The 25,475-nt window shown below is 31.6% G+C and overlaps 1 protein-coding gene across 2 annotated transcripts in view; it reads right to left on the reverse strand.

Annotated features, from left to right (window-relative positions):
- The window catches only part of LOC143072015 (huntingtin-like), a 60,646-nt gene that overhangs the window by 24,707 nt on the left and 10,464 nt on the right, over positions 1-25,475 (reverse strand). For both annotated transcript variants that reach the window (XM_076246780.1, XM_076246781.1), the window contains exons 11-33: positions 25,138-25,302; positions 24,120-24,313; positions 23,114-23,215; positions 22,651-22,751; positions 21,950-22,211; positions 21,182-21,342; positions 20,187-20,329; positions 19,501-19,633; positions 18,569-18,756; positions 18,049-18,167; positions 17,234-17,419; positions 16,433-16,653; positions 15,876-15,951; positions 15,365-15,582; positions 13,443-13,591; positions 12,203-12,339; positions 11,384-11,500; positions 10,852-10,974; positions 4,170-4,375; positions 3,627-3,763; positions 2,959-3,187; positions 2,032-2,131; positions 219-322 (exon numbers count right to left, since the gene is read on the reverse strand). In XM_076246780.1, coding sequence (XP_076102895.1) covers positions 219-322; positions 2,032-2,131; positions 2,959-3,187; positions 3,627-3,763; positions 4,170-4,375; positions 10,852-10,974; positions 11,384-11,500; positions 12,203-12,339; positions 13,443-13,591; positions 15,365-15,582; positions 15,876-15,951; positions 16,433-16,653; positions 17,234-17,419; positions 18,049-18,167; positions 18,569-18,756; positions 19,501-19,633; positions 20,187-20,329; positions 21,182-21,342; positions 21,950-22,211; positions 22,651-22,751; positions 23,114-23,215; positions 24,120-24,313; positions 25,138-25,302 — 3,571 coding nt within the window. The remainder of the gene's footprint in view (positions 1-218; positions 323-2,031; positions 2,132-2,958; positions 3,188-3,626; positions 3,764-4,169; positions 4,376-10,851; positions 10,975-11,383; positions 11,501-12,202; positions 12,340-13,442; positions 13,592-15,364; positions 15,583-15,875; positions 15,952-16,432; positions 16,654-17,233; positions 17,420-18,048; positions 18,168-18,568; positions 18,757-19,500; positions 19,634-20,186; positions 20,330-21,181; positions 21,343-21,949; positions 22,212-22,650; positions 22,752-23,113; positions 23,216-24,119; positions 24,314-25,137; positions 25,303-25,475) is intronic.

Raw genomic sequence — 25,475 nt, forward strand, 5'->3', positions numbered from 1 at the left:
TGTGTATAGGATTAGAAAATTCTCTGTGTAAGGTATATTTTGGCGCAGTTTGCCTAAGGTTTATTAAGTAATAAGAAGGTTCAGTAACAATTTTGGTTAAAGTTCTGCTAAATTCTGATTTGGAAATGTATAGATAATATATATTTAATAAATAAGAAATGTGATGTTTTAAAAGTAATACATCAATGATTATGCACAAAACTTTATTGATCACAAACCTAACAAAGTCCAGAACTGGTGATTCCTGAACCAGCTCTATCAAATCTCCAACATGGTTAATCACAAGCCAGGTTAACTGTTCTGCATCGCTCAAATTCTCACACTGAAAAATGAAAATAACAACTTGTTTCTGCAAATAAACATACTAACCAGCATACATTTATAAAACTGGAAATGTCAAAATATATAATTCAAGGAGAACAAGAGGTAACAAAGAACCGATGTCCAACAGTAAGAACAAGTGAAATTGTGAGCTACTGATGTTACACCCGCCAAAAGTGGATAATCTTAATGGTGGAAATAATAACATAATAATAAAACAGGAAGTTGTTGAGTGATGGATCTGGAAAATAGTATTCCCCCCTTTTAATGGGTGCAGAATTATCTCAGTTATAATGGTCTCAAGATCACAAAGTTACTGTTATCAGAAATAGATCAAACACAAATATCAGACTTAGGACATATTGAAAACAAGAATGTGTTCCCAGTACACGAATGCCCCACTCGCACTATCATTTTCTATGTTCAATGGACTGTGACATTGGGGTAAAAACTCTAATTAAGGCCAGGGTTTTTTATTTTGTTGGTTTACGGATTTTACCAATGAAAAAGTCGGGTCGGTCGGTCGGCAAAAAAAAAAGAAAAAAAATATGCTATTTTGTCATCATTTCTTAGATTTTAGTTCGATGAAATCAGCTGTCATAAAACATCACATGACATTCTAATAATTTCCCGTAAACAAAAAGTGGACGGGGACTGCACGGATATCGTCATTTCACAAACATGAAAAACAGATTCGCGTAGCTCTTAATCAATTCCCGATAACTTGGTGGGCTTGGTGAATTACGATCTTCAAGCACGAAAACTGATAAAGAAGAAAAAATGTAAAAACGTCGTACGAAAATAAGTTTCAACACACATGTCAACAAACGTAATGGACTCGTCCACTGGAAAAACGAGTATATTGGATTAATCTGTTGTCATGCATTCCCGTTTTTTTTGGCCAAATGGACGATATTTTTTTATGATCTATGAAGAAAGAAAATTTCAAATGATTTGTTAATATTTAGTACTTTAACTAACTTGACGTCTTCTACCTGTCCACATTTGGACAAGTCTATTTCTATCAGATGATGCATCTTACGAACTGATGACAAATACGGTAAACAAATTGATTTTGTAATTGGTTTTAAACACAGGTTTCGTTTCGCAAAAATATTTGCGCAAACCACATTTCAAGGTCAGTTATAATTGATTTGTTTATTTTTAGAAACGTAAACTGGAAGACTTTATTTTTTTCACTACAGAAAGTGTTATCAATTTTGATAGTGATTAATGCATTTCATTTCATAAAAAAACGAGTATTTTAATTATTTTTTAGGGATAATGCATTTGTTACGGTCGGCGGGAATAAAAAAGCATGAAAAGTGAATTTTATTTTTATTCTGGAAATCGGCAAAATCGAATCGGCGGATCCGTAAACCAACAAATTAAAAAATTCTGGCCTAAGCATTAAAATTAGAAAGATCATATTATAGGGAACATGTGTACTCAGATTGAAGTTGATTGGACTTCAACTTCATCAAAAACTACCTTGACCAGAAACTTTAACCTGAAGCAGGACAGACGGATGGACGGATAGACGAATGAACGAACAGACAGACAGACGGACGAACAGACGGACGAATGAACAGACGCACAGACCAGAAAACATAATGACCCTCTACTATTGTAGGTGGGGCATAAGGGGCATAAAAAATTGACTTGCTTTTTAATTCCATATATAGATTATGCATCAAAGGTTAAACTCACCACATAATCACAAAACAATACCAATCCACCCTGTCTTAAAATCTCTAGATTACAACACTGGGTCAGTGGTGACAATGGACTCTCCAAATTTAAGGATTGGCTGAAAAATAAAATGACCAAAATATGTAATTTTCCTTTTTTGTAAGGCTTTGCTTATGAAAAGTCAGCCCTTAACCCAAATAAAAATTAACCAACATCATATAATTGATACTACTGAAAAATATTTTCAATATGGGATAAAAAGATAATAAATAATTGAAGTTAGAAATACACTTGTACATAAGTACAGTTATTTAAGCGAAACAATATAAAGTTTATCGATAGTATAGCTTAACAATCATAATTACACATTATATATAAAAATGATGGATTCTGATTGGTTGGTAGCCAGTGTATTTTTCGCATATTCTAACATTTTTTTCTCATTTCAAACCAATGTGCATGTTTTTCACCACTGCTGGTGAATTTGCCTCAAATACCGTGGTATTTGCCATTTTGAATATTCCTTTTTTACCCTCTCCAGCATCTTCCCGCCAAAATATTTTGGATATGACGTTACATAAAACAGTGAGCTAACGCATATAAGTACATGTATAATTCCTGCGGTTCTATGATAATATCATCTTATCCTCAAAATTATGCAAATACATGTTAATGAATTACAGCTTTCAAGTAAAAAAAATATATCTACACCTGTACAGATTTTTAATCAAAAACTATTCCATGTAATTATACAGATATATCATGTTATGGAGGGGTATTTGCGAAAAATACCAGTCTTGGGACCAAATTGTCCTCGCCTCGCCTTGCTCGGGAAATTTTACAGTCTGTTGACTGGTATTTTTCGCAAATACCCCTTCATAACATGATATATTTGTTCAATATAAATTACAACTTTATTCCTGTAAAACTAATGTATACACTAACCTCATTCCAGGTTTAAGGTATCTTTTGGGAGTCTGCATCACATCAGACCACAGGATCTGATCATCAAAGTTCAACAGAATAAGAATGTTACACCACTGTAATGTCAAGGTCGGAGATGTCATGGAGAAGGACAGAAAGTACTGGTTTAATTGTTTGATATTGTACAGACATTCTGGAGATTCCTGACTGGATATATGCATAGAACATGCAGCTACTTTTCTAAACATTCCTACAAGATAAACATGAAAAGTTTTGATTAATTGATGGTGTATAACACTACTCTCAGACTCTTGGCTTTAAAATGGAATTCAGGAAGAGTAACCTTATTGAACATACCACATCTCCTTATTCTTATATAAAAATATAGTGTTTTCTTTGCATATTGCATTTTACTTAAGACATTATTGTTTGTTTTTTTTTCTTTTTGAATAAACCGTTGATACGGCAAACTTAGTACTATATAAATTCTAAGCTGAATATCTTAAAAGAATATTAAGGAAACACCAAATTATGCTCTGATATGTATTACAGTAAATATTGCAATAATTTCATTTCTGTCACTTCGGAAATGAGCAATTTTACATATTCAATGTATCTTTAATATTGTTTTTAATCAAGAAAAATATGAAATAAACAGTTTCAGTTATTGTTCTATATATCTTACTTACCTGATTGAAACATATGTGTAATATACAATAGAAGTTGTGAGAGCTGTATCATTAGAAAGTCACATGACTCCATCCCTGTTATCCCACGGTTCCTGTTAATGGCATCAACACATCTACCAATTATCTGTATCAGAAACCTAAAAAAGAAAAAATATCTGACAGAATTTTGAAAAAAAATTGTCATATTTTCATCCAGTTGCAACTTTTCCCCTTCAGTTACTTTGCAGGAAAAAATGTCAAAATGCTTAACTTTTAAAAAGCAATGTTTCAACTATAAGCCAAAGCACCCTTCATAAATGCTTTTCTTATCTCATGTTTATTTGTCACTTAAATCTTCTAAGCTTGAAAAAATCCTTTTCTAATTTCATGGAGACCTAACAAAAACTGGAGACATTATCACAACAACAAAGGATGACAGCCCTTTTGTCTGTAAAACTGCATACCCTCCCTAACTTTGTTTTCTTATGCATCAAAAAAGATGAAAAGATTTTGAAATAGAATCAGTGAATTACACATTCAACTTCTTCAGTTCTAATCACTTACCAAGCGATAGTTTCCTCTGGAGTGAAGGCCAATACCAATAGTCTCTCCTCCTCTGATAGTTCTGAGGCAGTCACTTTAAACACAGTTAGCTTTAGTTTAAGCTCCTGCATCCTGGTCAGAATAACTTCCTCCTTTGAGTGAGCCATCAGCACTCTTAGTAAAGATAAAACCATACACAGCCATCTCTGCAGACTCTCAACAGAACCCTGTAAAGCAAAGTAAATAAAAATCATCAAAGATACCAGCCTTATTAAATAATGCCATACTGTGGATTAATTTATTTTCGTGGGTACCAAATTTTGTGGATATTTAATTTCTTGGTTTTGCTGAAGACTGCACGCAAGCAATTAAAAAATTTGGTATTTGTCGAACATTTAAATTCCTGGTTCACCTGTAATCATGAAATCCACCAAAAATTGGTGTCCAACGAATAATAATAAATCATCTGTAAGTGGTTTGGGTTTTGAAAAGTTGAAAAGCTATGAAGACCAAATGTTCCACTAGATTTTCCCATATACAGCTAAATTAGTCGCCACAAATTATTGGATATATCTGTAGGACTGGGAACCGCGATGGTCACGCTGAAGTGCGATGGTCCTCGCTGAAGTGCAACGGTTTACACGCTGAAGTGTGATGGTGGCATTGTGACGTTAGCTTTGTTGATAGCTACGCTTAAGTGTGATGATGGTTATGCTGATGTGCGATGGTCTGTCTGTGACATTGATTATACAAGCAAAATAGACACAAGATGTTTAAATGAAACAATATCATTAAAGTAGCAACTATTTAACTTTTAAAGGGGGGATATGGTATTTGTCTTTGTCAGAATTTGTTTTTCACGCAATGCGCTAACATTTTTTGTATAGTTTTTCGATGCATTTATTTAAAAGAACTATATTAAGAAATAACACAATAAAGGTACTGGAAAAATCTTGGATTCAAAATATATTTTTTGTCAGTCGTTCTCTTAGATTTGACAACCGTAGTTTGCCATCCTCGTATTTGGTAAATCTTTTAACTTCTGTTCAGGTCAAATAATTCTTTTTAATGTTTTTTAATCTAATTTCAAATATGTTTTCCGATTAGCATGCATTAATATAGGGATACTAATTGCTAAGAAGTAAACGTAGGAACCAGTCATGTTGTAGACAATTTTCACAGTAGCCACAATAAAATAAGATTTGAGCGACGGTGTTATTACAAATCAGGATCTATCTCGTAAATAAAACAACATTATACCAACTTGATAGTACAAAACATTGCTAATACTAGCAACTTTTTTTTATTAAGTTGTCCATATGTCGCTTACTTAAAGAGAAATCAAAGTTGATATATAAAAGATAGATATACTTTATTTATAGTGCAAAAAGTTTGTGGCATAATTCCAAACACTGGTTTGCCCATTGGCTGGTCAAGTTGATCTTTCATGCGCTTTGCTTCCAATAAATTGCCTCCACATGTAATGCAACAAACTTTCCAGGACTTGAAATGTTCGTTACTTTCTTTTTCACTCCCTTTCCTCATTTAGAATGAAACCTTCATCTACAACCCTATCATCCTGCTTCGAATCTATGTTGTATTTGAAAACGTCACAATATTTTAGCGTCATGCTCCATCGCACCTCAGCATAGGGACCATCGTACTTCAGCGTGGACCATCGTACTTCAGCGTCCCCATCGCACCTCTGAGTCCTACATATCTTATCATATTTGCTTACTCATGTAGTTCCTTAATTATTTTTGTACAATTATAGAATAATATTGATCACACACATCAAAACGTACTGTGCATTGGGTATATTGGCTTTAGACAGAGAATGATAAAATTAAGAAACACCAATTCAAAATAAATCTCAAATTCATTGTGCTTGACATTTTAACAGAGAAAAAAATCAGAGCTGACAATGAACTAAAATAATTTTCTGTTCAAATTGTTTTAGTAATCTCATATATTTTTTTTGTTCTATGAAACTTTCTATTTTACATTTTGGATATTCAGTACTTGTATTCAATTGTGGTGTATTTAACTTTCTTTTCATATTTCATTAAAACAAATGTACAGGAAAAGCCTACAGACAGACAGGATAGGAGGACATTGAAACAAGTGTAAAACAATGATTTTATCTGTTATAATTACAAACAATTATCTCACTAATAAAGTGTACAACACATGTAATTACATGTAATTATTCCACTAATATACTGTTAAACATTGATTCCATCTATTATACACATGTAATTACATGTAATCATCCCACTAATAAAGTGTTACATTTTTACAGCTTTATCTTTTTTTGTTTTAATATCATTTGTAAAATATGGAATTATTTGATATTTTATAAAATTTATTCCCTATATTTTTTGAATGAGAAAAGCATAATGTTATTCACAAACATCAAACATACAAAACATAGCATGTATAAGTTTTTGACAGAGTATGACCAAATAAAAGAACCCTTTGTACAAAATAAATCTGAATCTCTATGTGCTTGACATTTTGACCAATCAGAGAAACCAATACAGATTTTATAGGCGATGTTAAAATAAAATAATGTATGGTTTTGATCATTTTTTTTTTAAATCTCATATATAATGTTTCTAATGCAGCAATTTTTTAAGTGCTCTTATAATTTACAGTTTGGATATTCAGTACTGAATTATGGTCTATTTGACTCCATACTCTAACTTTCATGATCCAAGATTAAATAAATGTACAGGAAAAGCCTGAAGACAGACAGGAAAGGAGGACATTGAATCTAGTGTAAAACAATGATTTTATCTGTTATAATTACAAACAATTATCTCACTAATAAAGTGTACAACACATGTAATTACATGTAATTATTCCACTAATAAAGTGTTACATTTCTACAGCTTCAACCTTTTTTGTTTATCATGTGTGAAATTTAATACTAGTAAATCATTTTTTCTACAGTTTATGGAATGGGAATTTAATTATATATGGTTATCATTTCTAATCATGCTTGTATAAACATCACACAAAGTAACCATATTACAAAAATGTTAATTATCAAAACAATTCAAAAGTCATATTTTGAAATTTTAACAACATATTCATTTTCACAAATTGTTAAAAAAGTCCAAAATGTGTGTTATTTCTTCCCCTCCCCCACCCCCAATACACACACCCTTGTGTTCCATTCTGTTTTCCCACTATACACATTGTAATTTGTCTTTGAGTATATATCACAATGATTTGTTCAAATGCTTTCTGTTTTCTAGAGAAAAAATATGACTTTGCTTGCAAATTGTCTAGTGGTAAAAAAAAATCAATCTTTAAAGTCAACAGTGGTTTATATTTGATTTTGAACAAGCCAATAAAAAATTCTAATTATGCCTTTTTTTTTTCAATGCAAAAATTTTCAATCCAAATAAGGGAGATAATCAAATATTATATAAATTTTACTAAAATTCAGAAGACACAGGCTCTTAAAACCCCTGAAACCACTTCCAAATGTCTAAATTTTGAACGTTTAATTCTACAAATAATTTACTATATATTCATATTATGTAACCCCATAAATGAAAAACTATTAAAGCAAATTGAATTCTCAACAAAACTGTCAAACATATCAACATTCCCCAACTTATGTATCTTCTTATACTTATTTCTAACTCATAAACAATTCTGACATCAAAAGATGTACACAAAAGCAATTAAAGTACCTATTTTAAATATTCCTAAATCTGAATTTTTTTGCTACTTTTAACCTCTTAATCATCACAAATGTCAAAGAAACTTTATTTCCAATTTGTATATATTATTAAAATTTTCAAAATGAATTACTATTATTCTTTGAATAAAGATTTGAAATATTGAAAACAAACACACTCACTGAACAAGTACCATTCACAGTTAAAATGAAATAAAATAGCACCAAAAAACATATGTGCACTTTTAACAGTTATCATTAAAATACTAGACTAATTTTTTTTTTATTTCTTTGCTGTTAAACAACTTTCTTTTTCATATTATTTTTTTTTAATTTGAGTTTTTTTTTTTTTAATAAACTTGCAATTTTTAATATTTTATAAACTATTTTGTTCATTTAATATGTAAAATTAAAATATGAATAGAAAAAAACCTGCTTCAGGCAGTGTTTTTCTTTAGTTAATTGACCAATACTGTATTAACACCTATACATATCATCTGACTATTGGAAAATAATTACTGCACCTCATTGACCAATCAAATTGATCCATCAATTCAAAATCCTGTTACAATGTAATTATTCTTTAATTACTGGTCATCAGATTATTACTCCAAACTAATATAAATATGACAACTTTCAGAATGACAGTACAAACATTTTCTACTTCAATATCATCACAGATAATCATAAGTAGTGTTTAAAGATAAACATTAAGATGGAATATTCAAACCAATCTACTCCTTTCTTCAATGGCGGTTTTCCTGGATTTATCTACGAATCTCATCACAGTCTACCTGGATTTGCAAGTTATCCACATGTTTATAAAAGTGCACCAACAAATCAACCATTAAGCGACAAGGCCAAAGCCTTCACTATTGATGCTCTGTTAAGAGGAAAAGATGAAAACAAGAAAATCAAGATACAACAACAGTATGCTGGCTGTAATCAAATATCTAAAGATCTGCTCAGCTTTGGGAATATTTCACCTGTGAAGCCACAAGGTACATCAATAAAACAAGAGCCTAGAATGAGAATAGCAGACAACAAAGTAACAATAAGAAGCCATACAAACAGTTATCTGCCCTTGAAAACTGAAGATGGATCTGAAAGTCACAAGCTTCCTTACAAAAACTTTCTGCCTGTTGCACCATACTTCAGTCCAATGATGACTGGTGGACTTTTCAGACCTGAGGAATGTTACAGTCCAATGACAAATGAAGGTCAGGGAACACCTGCAGGACTGAAATGTATGTACAAGACTCCTGTCAACTCACTAAAGAGATGCAACAACATGAACAACAGCAATTTATCTACACCAGAGTCAAAGAATACCAGTTTATTATCATCAGAAGGGTATTTCAGTCCAAATGATCAAGGTTATGTTTCCTGTTTTGGAGGTAGGAAAGTCATGTCTTCTGTCAGCAGACGACATGATAGACCACACCCATATTTGTCATCAAGACAAAATCTGACAACACCTGATAAAACTAATTCACAACTACCAGTACCCTTTCTATCAGGTAAGTGATCTATATTTCATATACTTATTAAATATGAGTCAGCATAAAAGAAACAAAAAAACATGCTTAAACAGCCTTGTACAATAAACAATGAAAGTATTGAGGTCACATGGACATATACTCTACATCTCCTTTAATATGTATCATCTTATGTTAATAATTTTGAGTAAAATGTAATCATGATTAAACTGACATGATTTCAAAGAAAAAATTATCATTTAATAAACAACATTAACAAAAATAAAACCCATTCCCCCAATAAAAAAACATAACAAAATCTTTACAACTGTATCATTATTGTAGAAACCCAACAACACACAGGAGGAAAATCAGCTAAAGGAAAGAGAAACAGAACAGCATTTACAGCAGTTCAGTTACATGCTCTGGAAATGGAATTCACCAAACAGCAATACCTAGTGGGAGAGGAAAGGTTAGTCTATATTTGTTTATTAGCTCATAGATTATTTGAATAACTTATCTCCTCCTATTTCTTCTTTTCCAATTTTTTTTTTACAACAAACAATTCCCTACACATTCAAGAAATCTTGATGCCTAATAGCTGAAACTTAAAATAATTTTCTGCATCTAAGTATGTAGTTTTCTTAATCAAATTATGCTTAATAATGATTGCAAGTAAATGGTCCAATGAAACATTTTTTACATGAAAATCATTATGAGGATTTACATTGTTCAACTCCAGAGCTTTTGTAAGTGTGGAACATGGAAGTTCATAAACATTGATAAATACCACTTGACATAAATCCAAGGTATAAATCATACTAAAATTTTCTCTTTTATTTCAGAATTGAATTCTCAGCATCCCTCAACCTGACTGTATTACAAGTTAAAGTCTGGTTCCAAAACAGAAGAATTAAATGGAGAAAGGAACAGTTGGAACAGGGAACATTCAACTGAACAAAACAGTAAACTCAGATGTACAACAAATACATGGCATCCATGCCCTGGAAAAGTGAATATCAAAGGGCATCCAAGCCCTTGAAAAGTGCATATGAAAGATATGGAGAACTGAAATATATTCAGTACACAGTGAGGATCACAGCTACAAGGAAGGATAACATGACCATGGTAACAAGACATACGAACTTCCAAGTATATTTTATGAAAAAGTCATGGAGTTTGTAGACTAGTATCAAGTCATAAACAGTTATTGCAAATTACATCTTTTCAGATACTGCAGAGTCTTAAACAATGTTACCAAATGTTTTATGAAAAAAACAATGCATCATGGGAAGATATGAACCAGTGTGGAAGTGACCTCTGCTTTATTTATAGTGCTATTTTGTTTTTGTTATTTTGATTGAAAAAATGATAATGTATGACAATTTCTGACAATAAATCTATTGAAAAACATCTATAGTATATCAATTTCTGCCATTAATCTGGACTACCAACTGTAATGCACACCAGATTTTAACAGTGCAGCTAGTTTGTGTATCTTGGTTATCTCCCTTGATATTATTTTACTTACCAAGTTATCAGGGGTTTGCAACAATGTCTTCAGCAATATATCTACTGGTCTGAATACAATAGGAGCCAAGGATTCAAACAATCTGTGTAATACATCTAAAGAAGCAGCATTATCCATGTTTATCTGAAAAACATGTCATTTGATGTCCATGAAATCAGGCTAATAATCAGAGTTATACAGGGTCATGTGACCATCACAATACACACACACTTATCATCTACTGCTAGTGTATCGTTTTACTGTTTTTCAGTTTGTGCCAATATAGATCTCTTTTTATCACATTTGATTCAAAATGCACCAGGGAGGGCAATTTCCTGGGCAGATTTGTAAAACACCAGTAATTTTAGTGGGTTATCTTTTCCCCCAATGTATGCTATCAATGCTGAGTTGCTGACATTATGTTTACTTGGTAGGAAATCTGCATCTGAGTGTATTTTAAATATCAGTTAGAACAGTTAAACAGTTTTAACACATGTCATTCACCTTTCTTACCTGTCTTCGCAGACCCTACTATCAACTTCTCCAAACTAACCTGTTGTCTAGCTAGAGAGGGTAATATAACATCTGTAATCTGTCTAGACAATCGTTTCCATCTCTCCTCACTCTCTTTATGACTTTGTTGTAATACAATGACTAGGATGTCTAAAGTCTACAAAATATGTTCATTTATGTATTTATTATCTGATTTATTTTTCCCGAATATATGTGAAAAAAAACAACTTTTGTCATGTTTTGTTGGAGCAGTGGTCTGTATCTGTAAAAGAATTTATTTCCTTATTCTGATATATTAAATGGATTATATAGATTTAAACAGAGACTTAATGATTTCTTGTTTTATTTGATGTTTCCCTAAAGTTCCATATACCCAAAGTGTCCCCTACTTTTATTTGAAGTGAAAGAATAAATTCCTTAATACAAAAAAAATCATTATTACCAGTTTGTCACAATTTTATTAAAAGAAAATTACTGATTAAACATTGTTTAATTAGTTTTGCAACATAACTGTGTTTTAGAATTTTTCTTTGAATTTTTCTTAGAATTTTGTGAACTTTTAACAAAGTAAACTACCATGAAATGTCCCATGGTTAGATTGATTGGTGTTAAACACGACCTATTGTGCTATTTTTTGGCAGTCAGTTTTTAAAGATGGAGGAAGCCAAAGTGCCCAGAGAGAACCACAGACTTTCGGAAGGAAAATCCACAATCCTAATCAATTAAGATTGGAGTCAAGCACACTTGCTAAGTGTGGGTTTAAAACCAAAAATCCCAGTGTTAACAGGTTAATGATGCTTTAGTTCAACTACCTTGACCGCTTAGCCACTAAGGTCTCTAAAATATCCCAAAACCTTACCTGATAGTATTGGATGAGTCTGAGTAACATGGACACTATAACTTCTCTCTGTGTTTCTAAATCTTTACTAATGTCAGCCTTGTTCACTCCTCGTAACAAGAACAAATCATATACAATGGGCTTCAAGGCAGGAATAGCTGAAATAACCAAGTTTGATATGAGATGTTTTGTCTGGCAAAAAACATTCAATGCTGTTATTGTTTTTCATGGAATGATGGATCAATTCTAAGTGACCTGTAAATATGATTTTCAAAATGTTGTTTTATCAAAAAAATTCACAAAAACTAAATTTTATTGCCTTACAGAAGTCAAAAGTTTGTACACTTTTGTGTCAAATAGCTTAAATTTTGAAAAAAACATTTAAATATTTCTGCCATGTTCATGTATAGTTAGAATCTGCTAAACCTTGTATATCATCACTGTATGATAAATTGGTTTCATATTTTAGCACTGAAATCAATAAAATATTGTTTATGGAGTTTTTGAAGCCAAACAAGGACAAAGTTATCAAAATTCAAGTTATTATTCAAAACTGTCTATTGCTTTTTGATTAATTTTTTGGGGTTGTTTTATGGTCCATTTTTCTGGTTTACTTTTTGGTCCATTTTAGATGGATGTAGATAACAACATAACTGTTACAAAAGACTTCATTTTTCCAAAAACTGGATAATGTATTTTTAAATTCTGCAGTTTTTATGTGTCTTATATTGTAATTGCAAAGAATAACAAGAATGTGTCCAAAGTACACGGATGCCCCACTCGCACTATCATTTTCCATGTTCAATGGACCACGAAATTGGATAAAAAATATAATTAGGCATTAAAATTAGAAAGATAATATCATAGGGAACATGTGTACTAAGTTTCAAGTTGATTGGACTTCAACTTCATCAAAAACTACCTTGACCAAAAACTTTAACCTGAAACATGCACTTTCATTTTCTATGTTCAGTGGACCGTGATATTGGGGTCAAAAGTTTAATTTGGCTTTAAAATTAGAAAGATCATATCATAAGGAACATGTGTACAAAGTTTCAAGTTGATTGGACTTCAACTTCATGAAAAACTACCTTGACCAAAAACTTTAACCTGAAGCGGGACAGACGGACGGACGAACAGACGGACGAACGGACGGACGAACGGACGGACGAAGGACGCACAGACCAGAAAACATAATGCCCCCCTACTATCGTAGGTGGGGCATAAAAATATCACATTTGACAACAATGGCAATATTTACCATGTGTAACGGGATCCAGTCCACTGGCCATTATCCCATCACATAACTGTATAATCTTAGGCATCATTATCACTGATTTACTGTGGAACTTTTCATAGGACAACATAACCAGGAAGTTAAATATATTAGGTATCAGATCTTCTGAATCTCTGAAAGGGAAAGTAGAACCAAGTGTAAACAACGTAACCAGGAAGTTAAATATGTTAAATATATTAGGTATCAGATCTTCTGAATCTCTGAAATAGAAAGTAGAACCAAGAGTAAACAACATAACCAGGAAGTTAAATATGTTAAATATGTTAGGTATTAAATCTTCTGAAACTCTGAAATGGAAAGTAGAACCAAGAGTAAACAACATAACCAGGAAGTTAAATATGTTAGGTATTAACAAGAATGTGTCCACAGTACACGGATGCCCCACTCACACTATCATTTTCTATGTTTAAAGGACTGTGAAATTGGAATAAATTCTCTAATTTGGCATTAAAATTAGAATGATCTTATCAAAGGAAACATGTATACTAAGTTTCAAGTTGATTGGACTTCTACTTTATCAAAAACTACCTTGACCAAAAACTTTAACCTGAAATTTGCACTATCATTTTCTATGTTCAGTGAACCGTAAAATTGGGGTCAAAACTCTAATTTGGCATTTAAATTAGAAAGATCATATCATAGGGCACATGTATACTAAGTTTCAAGTTGATTGGACTTCAACTTCATCAAAAACTACCTTGACCAAAAACTTTAACCTGAAATTTGCACTATCATTTTCTATGTTCAGTGAACCGTAAAATTGGGGGTCAAAACTCTAATTTGGCATTTAAATTAGAAAGATCATATCATAGGGCACATGTATACTAAGTTTCAAGTTGATTGGACTTCAACTTCATCAAAAACTACCTTGACCAAAAACTTTAACCTGAAATTTGCACTATCATTTTCTATGTTCAGTGAACCGTAAAATTGGGGTCAAAACTCTAATTTGGCATTTAAATTAGAAAGATCATATCATAGGGCACATGTATACTAAGTTTCAAGTTGATTGGACTTCAACTTCATCAAAAACTACCTTGACCAAAAACTTTAACCTGAAGCCAAAAACTTTAACCTGAAATTTGCACTATCATTTTCTATGTTCAGTGAACCGTAAAATTGGGGTCAAAACTCTAATTTGGCATTTAAATTAGAAAGATCATATCATAGGGCACATGTATACTAAGTTTCAAGTTGATTGGACTTCAACTTCATCAAAAACTACCTTGACCAAAAACTTTAACCTGAAGCCAAAAACTTTAACCTGAAATTTGCACTATCATTTTCTATCAGTGAACCGTAAAATTGGGGTCAAAACTCTAATTTGGCATTTAAATTAGAAAGATCATATCATAAGGAACATGTGTACTAAGTTTCAAGTTGATTGGACTTCAACTTCATCAAAAACTACCTCGACCAAAAACTTTAACCTGAAGCGGGACAGACGGACGAACGGACGAACGGACGAACGGACGAACGAACGGACGAACGGACGCACAGACCAGAAAACATAATGCCCCTAAATGGGGCATAATAAATGGGGCATAAAAATCTTCTGAATACCTGAGAGTGATGGTAGAACCAAGTGTAAAACAAGAAGTTAAATATATTAGGCATAAGTTCTTCTGAATCTCTCAAATGGAAAGTAGAACCAAGTGTGAAACAAAATGAAAACATCTAAAGTATCACCTTTGTTTTGCAAAAACTGAGGGTAAAAATACTGGCTAGTCGAGCTTTAAAACATTCATAGTTCTAACAATATGCACACTTTAAGTATACGTAAAACAATCAACATAGTATAAAAGTTCCAGCTGGAAATCCTAGATTTTAAAACTGCATTTTATGTATGCACTATTTGTTGAATACATTTTATCTGTATTATCTACCTGATCTGTCCCTCCTCTATGAACTCAAACTGTTTGATGATAAAGCCTATGAAGACCTGGTCTGAATCCAATAAACAATAGTTGACCCTCAGTTGTATCAGCTGTGAGAGGAGGTCCAACACTTGTCTTTGTAGTGGTACCACACTAGTCACTGTGTACTGTTTCAGGGCCTTTATCACTAAAGGTTCAAACAGACGAATATATGCTGCTATGGCTGACTGAAAAAAAGGGAAAATAAGCATTTAATGGTTTATTGAAAGTTCATGAGACAGCACAAACCGCAGTCGTTTGTTTAGATATAAAAAATGTGGCAAACATTATCAGATCTTCAAAAACAGTTTGTTTACCCTCAACAGTTTTCTTTTATGCATTACACTGATATCAATTGACAATTTCTTCTTATTTTTATATTTCAAGCAATGTATGGAATTGATGAACTACTCAATTCAATTGAAGATTTTATAGATTTAGATCATGCAACAAACAAATAAACAATGCATAACATGTCTACCTTATCTGTTTTACTGCTCGGCTTCAAAATGGCTGGTATCTTTCTCTCCACACATTTTCGAATCCAGTTCAAACTACTATAATATATTAAAACAACAGATTTAGATTATTCTAAAAAATATTAAACTGGGGAGCTTAATGACATATTTTGTAAACTGCTACTATATAGTAAAATCTGCTCTAATATCATGCAAATGTCCCGCAACAAATTTATCAATGTGGCTCCTCCATCATGCATAATTTTGTGAGAAAAAAAAATCAATACAAAAAAATGTCCATTCTCCAACAAAAACAAGTGATATAGTATTTAAAATTAATAGTTGAAAAGTTACTCTGTAAGTGATGTGCTGAATAAAATTTGTATAGCACAAAAAAACAGATTATAGTTTTTTTGTTATTGATTAAATGAAATACTATTAGTTTTGATACATTGAATGTCACATTTAGCTTCAGGTTTTACCCTGTCCCGTAAATTTTAATAATCACATCAAGCAAACAGTTGAGTAAATCAAGTTTTAAAATGAGCAAAACTTAGAGGACTTTAGGCCATTTTATTACCTTAATGAATCCTCTGGCTCTGCCTGAGAGGTAGCTTTAAATGTTGCTCCTGCTAATGACTGAGTAAAATGAGCATATGGTTGAGTGAAACAGTAATGGTACAGTCCAGGTTTGACATTCCCTGTCAGTCTTGTGGCCTTTCCAGGTTTATGTGAAATGTTTGGTAGTTGCTGAGGTTCCCACTGACTTACTATGTTTGTTCCAAATAAGCCTTTTAGCATCTGCAACACAGAAGAGAGAAAACAATGGTAAAAAAAGACAGACAAATCTAATTCAATGTCAATATCATTAGGTTAATAGATAAAAGAAATTGTATGAGAGTGTGACATGTAGTACCAAATATAGTTAGACAAACTAAAATTTCTTTTTTTCCCATTACAATATTTTACTATTTAAAATAGCATGTGTGTATACTATGGAAACATAAAATACAAGACTAAAGTCATTTTGAAAATAAAGTACAAATTATACCTTTCTACCTTCATCAAGTTGTTCAAAAGTCATTGTCCATAAACCAGAAATTTCATTTAACATGGTCTTAGAATGAGATAGCTTATTGAATTTTAAAGTTTGAGAAACCAAATTTAGGACAATTGTATGATAAATGGTTTAGATATAGATTTTCAATATCCCTGCTAGATATAAGCAGTAAATCAGACTTTGTTTTTTAGTAATATTCCCTCCTCCTTTTGAGTTATTGAATTTTAGTATAACTAAATAAGCAACAGCTTAACCTCTGTTCTAGTTTTGCAAATCTTACATTTGGTAATGTGTTTCCAATTAATATGAAAAGAACTATACCTGTTGTACACAAAGGATGGAGACAGTAGGCTCCAGAGAAACAGTCACTCTCAAGTATCCTAAGAACTCCTCTGTAGACTTCCCTATATCTGATATCGTCGATATTTCTAAAATCTGTGACAGTACATCTAATGCTGTCTTTAATATTGTACAAAACTTGTCTGTAGAACTCAGGTCTAAGGATCGCTATGAAAGAGAAGTTTAGGAATGATTATGTAACATAAACACTGTCAATGCACTAAACAAAGTGAGCTTTACTCATCATAAGATCTGTCAACCCAGCAAGAATTCTTCAAACAATACAGAAGGCTCCAGATAAAAAATTCAAATGTTTGCGTGGCTCAGTCTTCAGTTTTCTATGTTGTGTTTTGCGAACTGTTGTCCGTCTTTTTATTTTTTCCATTTTTGAGTCATGGGTTTGTCAGTTTATTTTGGCCTTATGAGTTAAAATGCCCCTTTGATATTTTTTGCCTCTATTTTCAAACTGTATAAATATGTACTAATTGCATCTACTTGTAGTTTTTTAATACTAAAAAATCAGTACTTTTAATACCTATAATTCAAACAATGCAACAGTGGACACTTTGTACTTTGCATTTAAATCATAACAGTAAATTAATTTTAAAATCTGTCATATAACTGGATGTACAATGTAAATGAGAGTGGATACCAATATTGTATCAGAGTACTTATTCTAGAATGGCCCAATCAGATAACTTAACATTTGATGCTGATGACCCTGATACTGTTGTCTGAAAAGTAAAAGCTATTCAAAAAGTCTACACAAAACACCATTTTAAAGAAAGAACATTTACCTGATAATTTGAGTAAGCTCCCTTGAACACTTCATATAATTTCATATAATGAGGAGTATTATAAAATAATCCTATTGCATCTTTCTTATTCTTTTCTTTATCTGGTTCTTTATCTTTTTCTGTAATAAAAACAATATTATTTACAACAATGATGAGTTTTTTTTATGCAGATACTTGCTGTGTAAAATTCTCAATAACATGTTCCTAAATGGGAAAACATAAAAGACCTACAACAAATTAAAGTTTTGAGTTATAAATATTTTATGCAGTAAATGGTCTTTACATTAACTTTTTCAGGTTTTAAAAAAAAACATGCAATAAGAAATACTTTACATTGAGTACACAATTTTCAATTAATTTACTTTATTCTTTCTTCAATGGCTCACATTGTATGTTATAAATTCAATTTTGAACATGAATTAGAAGATCTCATGAATTAGAAGATCTAATTGATTTATTGACTAAATGTGCATCTCAACACATTTCTCATTTATTATACTTATATACATGAACATTATACCTTTGGTTTGTTTCTGAGGTGTTGATTTATCTGGCGTAGTAGTGGTGCCACCTGGTGAGTTCTCTACCTTAGATTTACGTTTAATTGGACTCAAAGAAGGAGCATTTGGTAAAGAGGGTAAGGTTGGTTTCATCTGTGGAGGACCAGGCACATTTTCTTCTATTACATGAGTAAATATGTTCAGCAACCTGAAAAAAAAGCATTGCCAATTATATTCTAATTAGTCAAAATATACATTAACTGGATTTGGTGTTGACGGCAGATCATTGATAGTCTATGTTTTTCAGTTAAAAAAAAAATCCTCAAATTAAGTGCTTGAAATATTGCAAATACATGTTTATTGTTAAAGTTAACATATTGAACTTAAGATATAACTTGGTAACTTGGTTTGAATTGTTGGGTTGCTGTCTCATTTACTCTACATATCTTTTTGTCATCAAAGATTTAAAGAACTCTAATATTTACTATACTTTTAAAGTCTTTTTATAACGAATACAGAATTCAGCGGTTGCTAAAGATTCTTGATTATTCTGTCGACATTAAATGAAGATCAAGTGATTTTAATAATATTACACATCAACTTGAACATTACATTTTCTAGGTTCAAGTTCTTGTTATACCAATAAATATTGATATTAAACCCATCGTATTTCTGCCTTTGACTACAGCAGATACAATACAAAAGCTGTTCCTTATTGCAATTGATACTATTGATTTTGCTATCAAGCAGCAGATATTTGTGTTTTGTTCCAATTGACATTTCAATATAATGTAATACCAGTATTTTGCAATCATGTACATATGAATATAATCAGTTTTATCTATTTCATCAGCAATTCTGATAGACAGTAATAGAGTGTGTTAAAGAAAACATCTGTAATCAAAGAAACCATGATTCTATCAAACAGAATACCAGGTATGAAATAACTGACCTTGCTATATGAGTAAACAGTTGATCTATTAGTGGAACCAGTACTCTGTCAGAGATTGCTGCCCATTTAGTTTCAGGATGTTCTTCTGTATGATGACTATCATCTATAACTTTTAAGGACTTATATGTAGCTCCTGAAAAAAGAGATTTAGATTGGTTGATTAATTGATTTTTTTTTTCATTGAATTCTTGAACAGATTTTGCATGAAATCATCTTCATTATAATATCTTTCCAAATCAATATGTTACTTTAAATACAAAGGATATAAAGTAAATATTATAATTTCTTGACGAATGTTAACATTTTCGACTAAATTTTTATGTATTATACAATAATTTTTGTCAGAAAAATACCCCTTGATGGATTGACATTTTTTGATTGTGTCAAATTCTAATTTGTGGAATATATTAAATTGAAAGTATTAAACTAAGATCATATTTTACATCATGTTTTTACATTTTTACAGTATAATGCTGTTTGGTAAATCTTTGCACTGTCATCCATATGAAAACCGAATTATCTTTATATAAATTTATTGTATAAATGATATGATTTTTTTGGGGGGAAATTGGTCCAACGTATATCAGAGGCAATCACAAACTATGAATAGTTTTGACAGATAGGAATATATTTGGAGGGTGGATTTACAAGTCTATTGAATTATATGGAATAGACTGTATACAAACCAGCTACTAAATTTCCTGCCAGCTTCAGAGCATCACTATGAGCTTTAATGTCCAGACTGACCATGTGTGAGGTAAGCAAGGACAGGACAATGGTCAAAAGTCCACCACCAGACCCTGTGGTCATCTCATCTATACTATGGGTACTGCAAATAAATAATATAGTCTGAGTATGAATTTATCAACAAAGGCAAACCAATAGTCAACCTGATCGAGTGGCCATATTTTAGGTTATTTCAATATAACATCAAGAATAGAAATTAGGAGTTAAATCACCATAAGTTTTACCCTGACACAAAAATCTGTGTATGTCTGAAGCTAGGAACTTTGTCAGTAGGAATGGGAACTTTAAAATGTAATAGATTACATTACAATAACAATGAAATTCAAATAATAATTACACTTGTATTTTACATGGTAATGGATTAAATTACGATTACATATAATCAGATATTGCAAAGTGTAATCGATAAAAGGTGGTAACGATTACTGATCAAGATTATACCCTATGACTGTTTGTCAGTGATTGGCTTATCTCATATCTTAACATTTTTTGGTTATTTGGAGGCCTAAGCATTTATGCAAGATATTTAATGACTGTTTCTGTTGAGTTTATTCACTTCTTTTTATATTCTGAATCATTTTAATACAGCTTGAGATATTGTATAGACATCTATCTATAGTTAAAGACTGTGTTGACCTCTAAATGTCCTTCGGTTATTTGTGTAATTTAACATGTACTCAAAATCTAATTTTATTCAAAAATGAACTTGATCGAGAACTTTGTCAGGTTTGTCAATGACTTATTATAAGTATTAGTTGTGTAGGTAAAACAAATTAACATGAGTGGCAGAAGTCAGGATAGAGTTACTCATCTTGGTAAATAATTTTTTGGTGTTTTTTTTTTTTAAGAAAGTTATCTTGTTAATCCGTTATCCCTTAAACTACTACAATGGTGAGTGCAAAAAAACTTGATGGTTGAAATTACACTCACTAACCTGCATGAACTTAGTGACCTTGATGGAGGACGTTTACCAGTTTGTTTGGCTGTACTATCTTTAGGTACCAATGGTGTAGGTGGACCACAACACCATGAATGGCAGTAGACTGTAGCTGGGTAGGTCTCAGATAGTAGACATAAGGCATGACAACACCCATACTACAATAAAGGAAAAAATAAATACAAACTAAGCACAATATTACAGAGATATTTTGTTCCTTTACCGCTTGCTTAGGTGGAATAGCATTGGTAGTATCAGGTAGTCATATAAAAATGGTTTATTAATTTGTTATTATTGGTGGGATATTACTTTTTTGTGGATTTTGTGGTCAAAGGTATCAGTAAACCACAAATTTAAATGGTTCTCTGTGCCCAAAACCAAAAAATCTTTAATGCAAAATAAATGAAAATGGTAGTCTAGTCAACAATAGTTTTACACAAAAATTTAAACAAATTGGGTCCTTTGTATTTTTCTAAAATTTATTTAAATGTCTCTACGATCAGAGAGAGACTGGAAAACCATGAAGAAAATTCAGAAATTTTTGAGAGGTTTTTTATTAAAGTGAATAATGCGGCTTGGTGATTATTGCAATAATAAATTCTCACAAACTTTTATCTGATATACAGATTTTCCTGAAATAACAATAATTGAACTAACTTTTTTGTCCATTTTTCAAAAACTGCAATAATAAATGCACGCAATACTTTCTGAATTATAGTATCAACTATGATATTCTAAAATCGTTTTCCATCTGAGTAAACTTACCGTCAACTGCTTGGAATCTGACATATTTAGGATATGTAGTAAGTTCATTACAACTCTTGATAAATTACTCTCTACATCAGACTGTACAGGCACATGATTTATCACATGGTATGGTTTGACTAGACCCAGAACAAGGGGAGGTAAATCTAGACTGCTATCTTTTGTCACATGACACATCAGTCCCTCCACTTGGAATCTGGATTCTGTTATAATAGGATCATGTTGGGAATGATCAACAGGAAAGAACAGGTTGGGAATTAATCTGAAAAATAATAACATATTCCAATTGAGCAAGTAAATAGTTAAAGTTTATGTTTTAGCTTTTGTTGTTACTTTACTTCCAAACAAGATTGCACAAAAACTTCTGCAGCAAAGATGTATCAAATTCAGAGTAATTTAAAATTATGTTGAAAATTAAGAAATCATTCTATGGACTTCCAATAGTCTTTTGGATAACAGATTTTAAATACAATACAATCTAAAATGTCCTTACTTAAGTTGTTCCATATGATCCTGTAATAAATGAAGACCAAGATTAAATGTAAGTGTTAGATCTTAGACTTGGTTCTGAGTATGTTCAGAGCCTGAATACTGTGTTATGGCATCTTTAAAACTCAGGAAAAAATCTCTGAATAGCAGGACAATACTATCACAAGTGTCTGTGCAGCATTATGACATACTCATTTTTCATAAGAACTTACTTGACAAGTGTCTGTGCAGTATTGTGTCGCACTCTAATGTCATCTGAACCAAAATAGGCCATGATGATATCTGATACAACTCGCTTTTGTAAATTTAATTTCTGAAGAAAAAATTTACAAAATATTAGATTTATCAATGGAAAATCATCTAGAATTATGAAGACAATCACTTTTTATATTCAACATAGTCAAGACAACATTTCATTGGCATTTCTACATTTTACCTTTGTTCCTTCTGTCATTATCTTTTTCAATGGTAGACTCCCCAAAAAATGTGAATTGCTTAGGTATTTCTTTAGTCTTTTGTTACTGATAAAATCCTCTGGTAATTTGTTAATGATTGATAAAATGAGAATGGAAATATGGAATATGTCAAAGATACAATAACCTGACCAAATATCAGATAACAGCCGCAGGTCACCAATGGGTCGGCAACTGATTCTGTTTTCACTTGTGTACTTACTCCTAGGTAGTGGTTGTCTCCCTTCTGTACATCATCACAACACGATTCTAGATGTGTAACCACTCTGAAGTTGATAGAGCCAATCAAATCTAATATCTCTACCTAGAAAACAATACAATTTTTCATAGTTTACGTTTTTCTAAAATTGTTTAACATTTCACAGCAGTTTTATAATTTTACTTTAATCATCCTGTATTTTTTTATATCAACTATGTATTTAAATTGTATCACAGATCAATTTTAAAATGTGTTACTACGTTTTTTGATTGAGTTAGGTCATTCCAATTGATATTTTATAGTCTATCTTTCTATGTTGTGATGTTATACTATTGTTTCAGAAAATGGAGAAGGTTTGGTACCATTAAAACATATAATCCCACTGCAATTGTTTGCACCTGTCCTAAGTCAGGAATCTGATGTTCAGTGGTTGTTATCTGTTTATGTGGTTCATAAGTGTTTCTTTTTTTGTTTTTACATACATTAGACTGTTGGTTTTCTCATTTAAATGGTTTTACACTAGTAAGTTTTGGGGTCCTTTATAGCATGCTGTTCGGTGTGAGCCAAAGGTCTGTTTTGAAGGCTGTATTCTTGACCTCTTATGGTTTACTTTTATAAATTGTTATTTGGATGGAGAGTTGTCTCATTGGCACTCATACCACATCTTCCTATATCTATGTAACAATCAATACATTATTGCATCATACAACAAAAGTCTTCTATATCTCTAATATTTGCTGATGTACATTAAAAATTTAACATTCAACCAATCGTTCTATATCGCCATAGACATGTGGTATTATTGTTCATCAATTTTCTGTTATCTGAGAGAAGAATTAGCTGGACTGTCTAGTACAAATCTGCTCTTCTCTTATCTCACTTGTGAACTTCCAAGTGATTTGGTCTGTGGTGGGGAGTTGCCTAATTCGCAATCATACCACATCTTCTTATTCTATATTACCTTCATTAATCAGTACAATTTTTTTTTCTTTTCTGAGAGTAGACTTACCTTGACTAACCAGTATGGATTTTCTCTGATTTCCAGTAACTTAAGCAAAGCTTGTAAACCTATGTTACTGTCCACACTTAGTAACAGATCATGGATACATAGTTGTAAGGCTGATAATGCCAGTCTGACAGCAACAGAGGAACTGTCATCTAACACACCAAGGATCGTTTCTAACAATGTGGAAATTGTAAGAGCTGAAAAAATAATAATATATCTTTTGATTAAAGAATGGAATACATGTACCTGTCTACAAAAATAAGATACAAAATTTACTTCTCTATGATTATTAGAATACTTAAAACCCACTATCCCTCTACAAAATGGTTAAAATAAAAACAAATTAAATTAAATTTATTCTAGATGCCCTTTGTGAGGTACACTACAGCTTGGGTGGATTTTGCTTTGTCCACCGGCCCATCATATTGTGTTTTTTTAATTAAATCAAGTCACAAAAAAATATTAAAATCTTTTCAATAATTTTTTTAATTTTGTGTATATTAATCAAATTCAATGTAGCCTATCACCCCTTCAAAAGTGGTTTAACTTTGATTCTTGATCTAGTCAACCATAAAAATGAAAATAAAAGTGAACTTTATCGTCATCCAATTCATCTACATATAGACCTGACCAGCCTACAATCTTATCTATATCAAATGAATAATAGCTTATATATAGGAGATGTTGCATGATTGTAAATGAAAAAAAAAGTAAAATCACAAAAATACTGAACTTAGAGGAAAATCAATTTCGGAAAGTCCATAATTACATGGCAAAATCAAATAACAAAACGCATCAAAAACGAATAAACAAGAACTGTCATATTCCTGACTTGGTACAGGCATTTTCAAATGTAGAAAATGGTGGATTAAACCTGGTTTTATAGCGCTAACCCTCTCACTTTGATGACAGTCTCATCAAATTCCGTTATATAATGAAACACCTATCCTCCAAAGTTCAAATGAAGTGGATATAAGCAGTTATAGGTAACTGTATGGCTTTGGTTAACTATGGAACATACCTTTAACATCATAACCAAGAGTGACAGTCCACTTGTTAAAGTTGCCTTTAGCTGCCTTCAAGGCTGAACGAACAAAGTTACCAATCAGCAATGTCACATTGCCCTTTAACTGTGGGTCAAGGTGACTAGCATATATCATAACATCTTGTATCAACTGATAATGTTCTGAAAAAAATGTGATCACTATATGTCATGACATAAAAATAATTCTATTAAAGGCCTTCATTGATGAAATATTATTTTTTCAATACCCAATATTATTCTGACTTTGAACAAATTGAAAGGTGCTACAAAAATTTTAATACATGATTTTTTTTAAGGTCACAAGAGTGTTCTAA

This window comes from Mytilus galloprovincialis, chromosome 4, assembly GCF_965363235.1.
Source record: "Mytilus galloprovincialis chromosome 4, xbMytGall1.hap1.1, whole genome shotgun sequence".
Taxonomy (NCBI): Eukaryota; Metazoa; Mollusca; class Bivalvia; order Mytilida; family Mytilidae; genus Mytilus; species Mytilus galloprovincialis.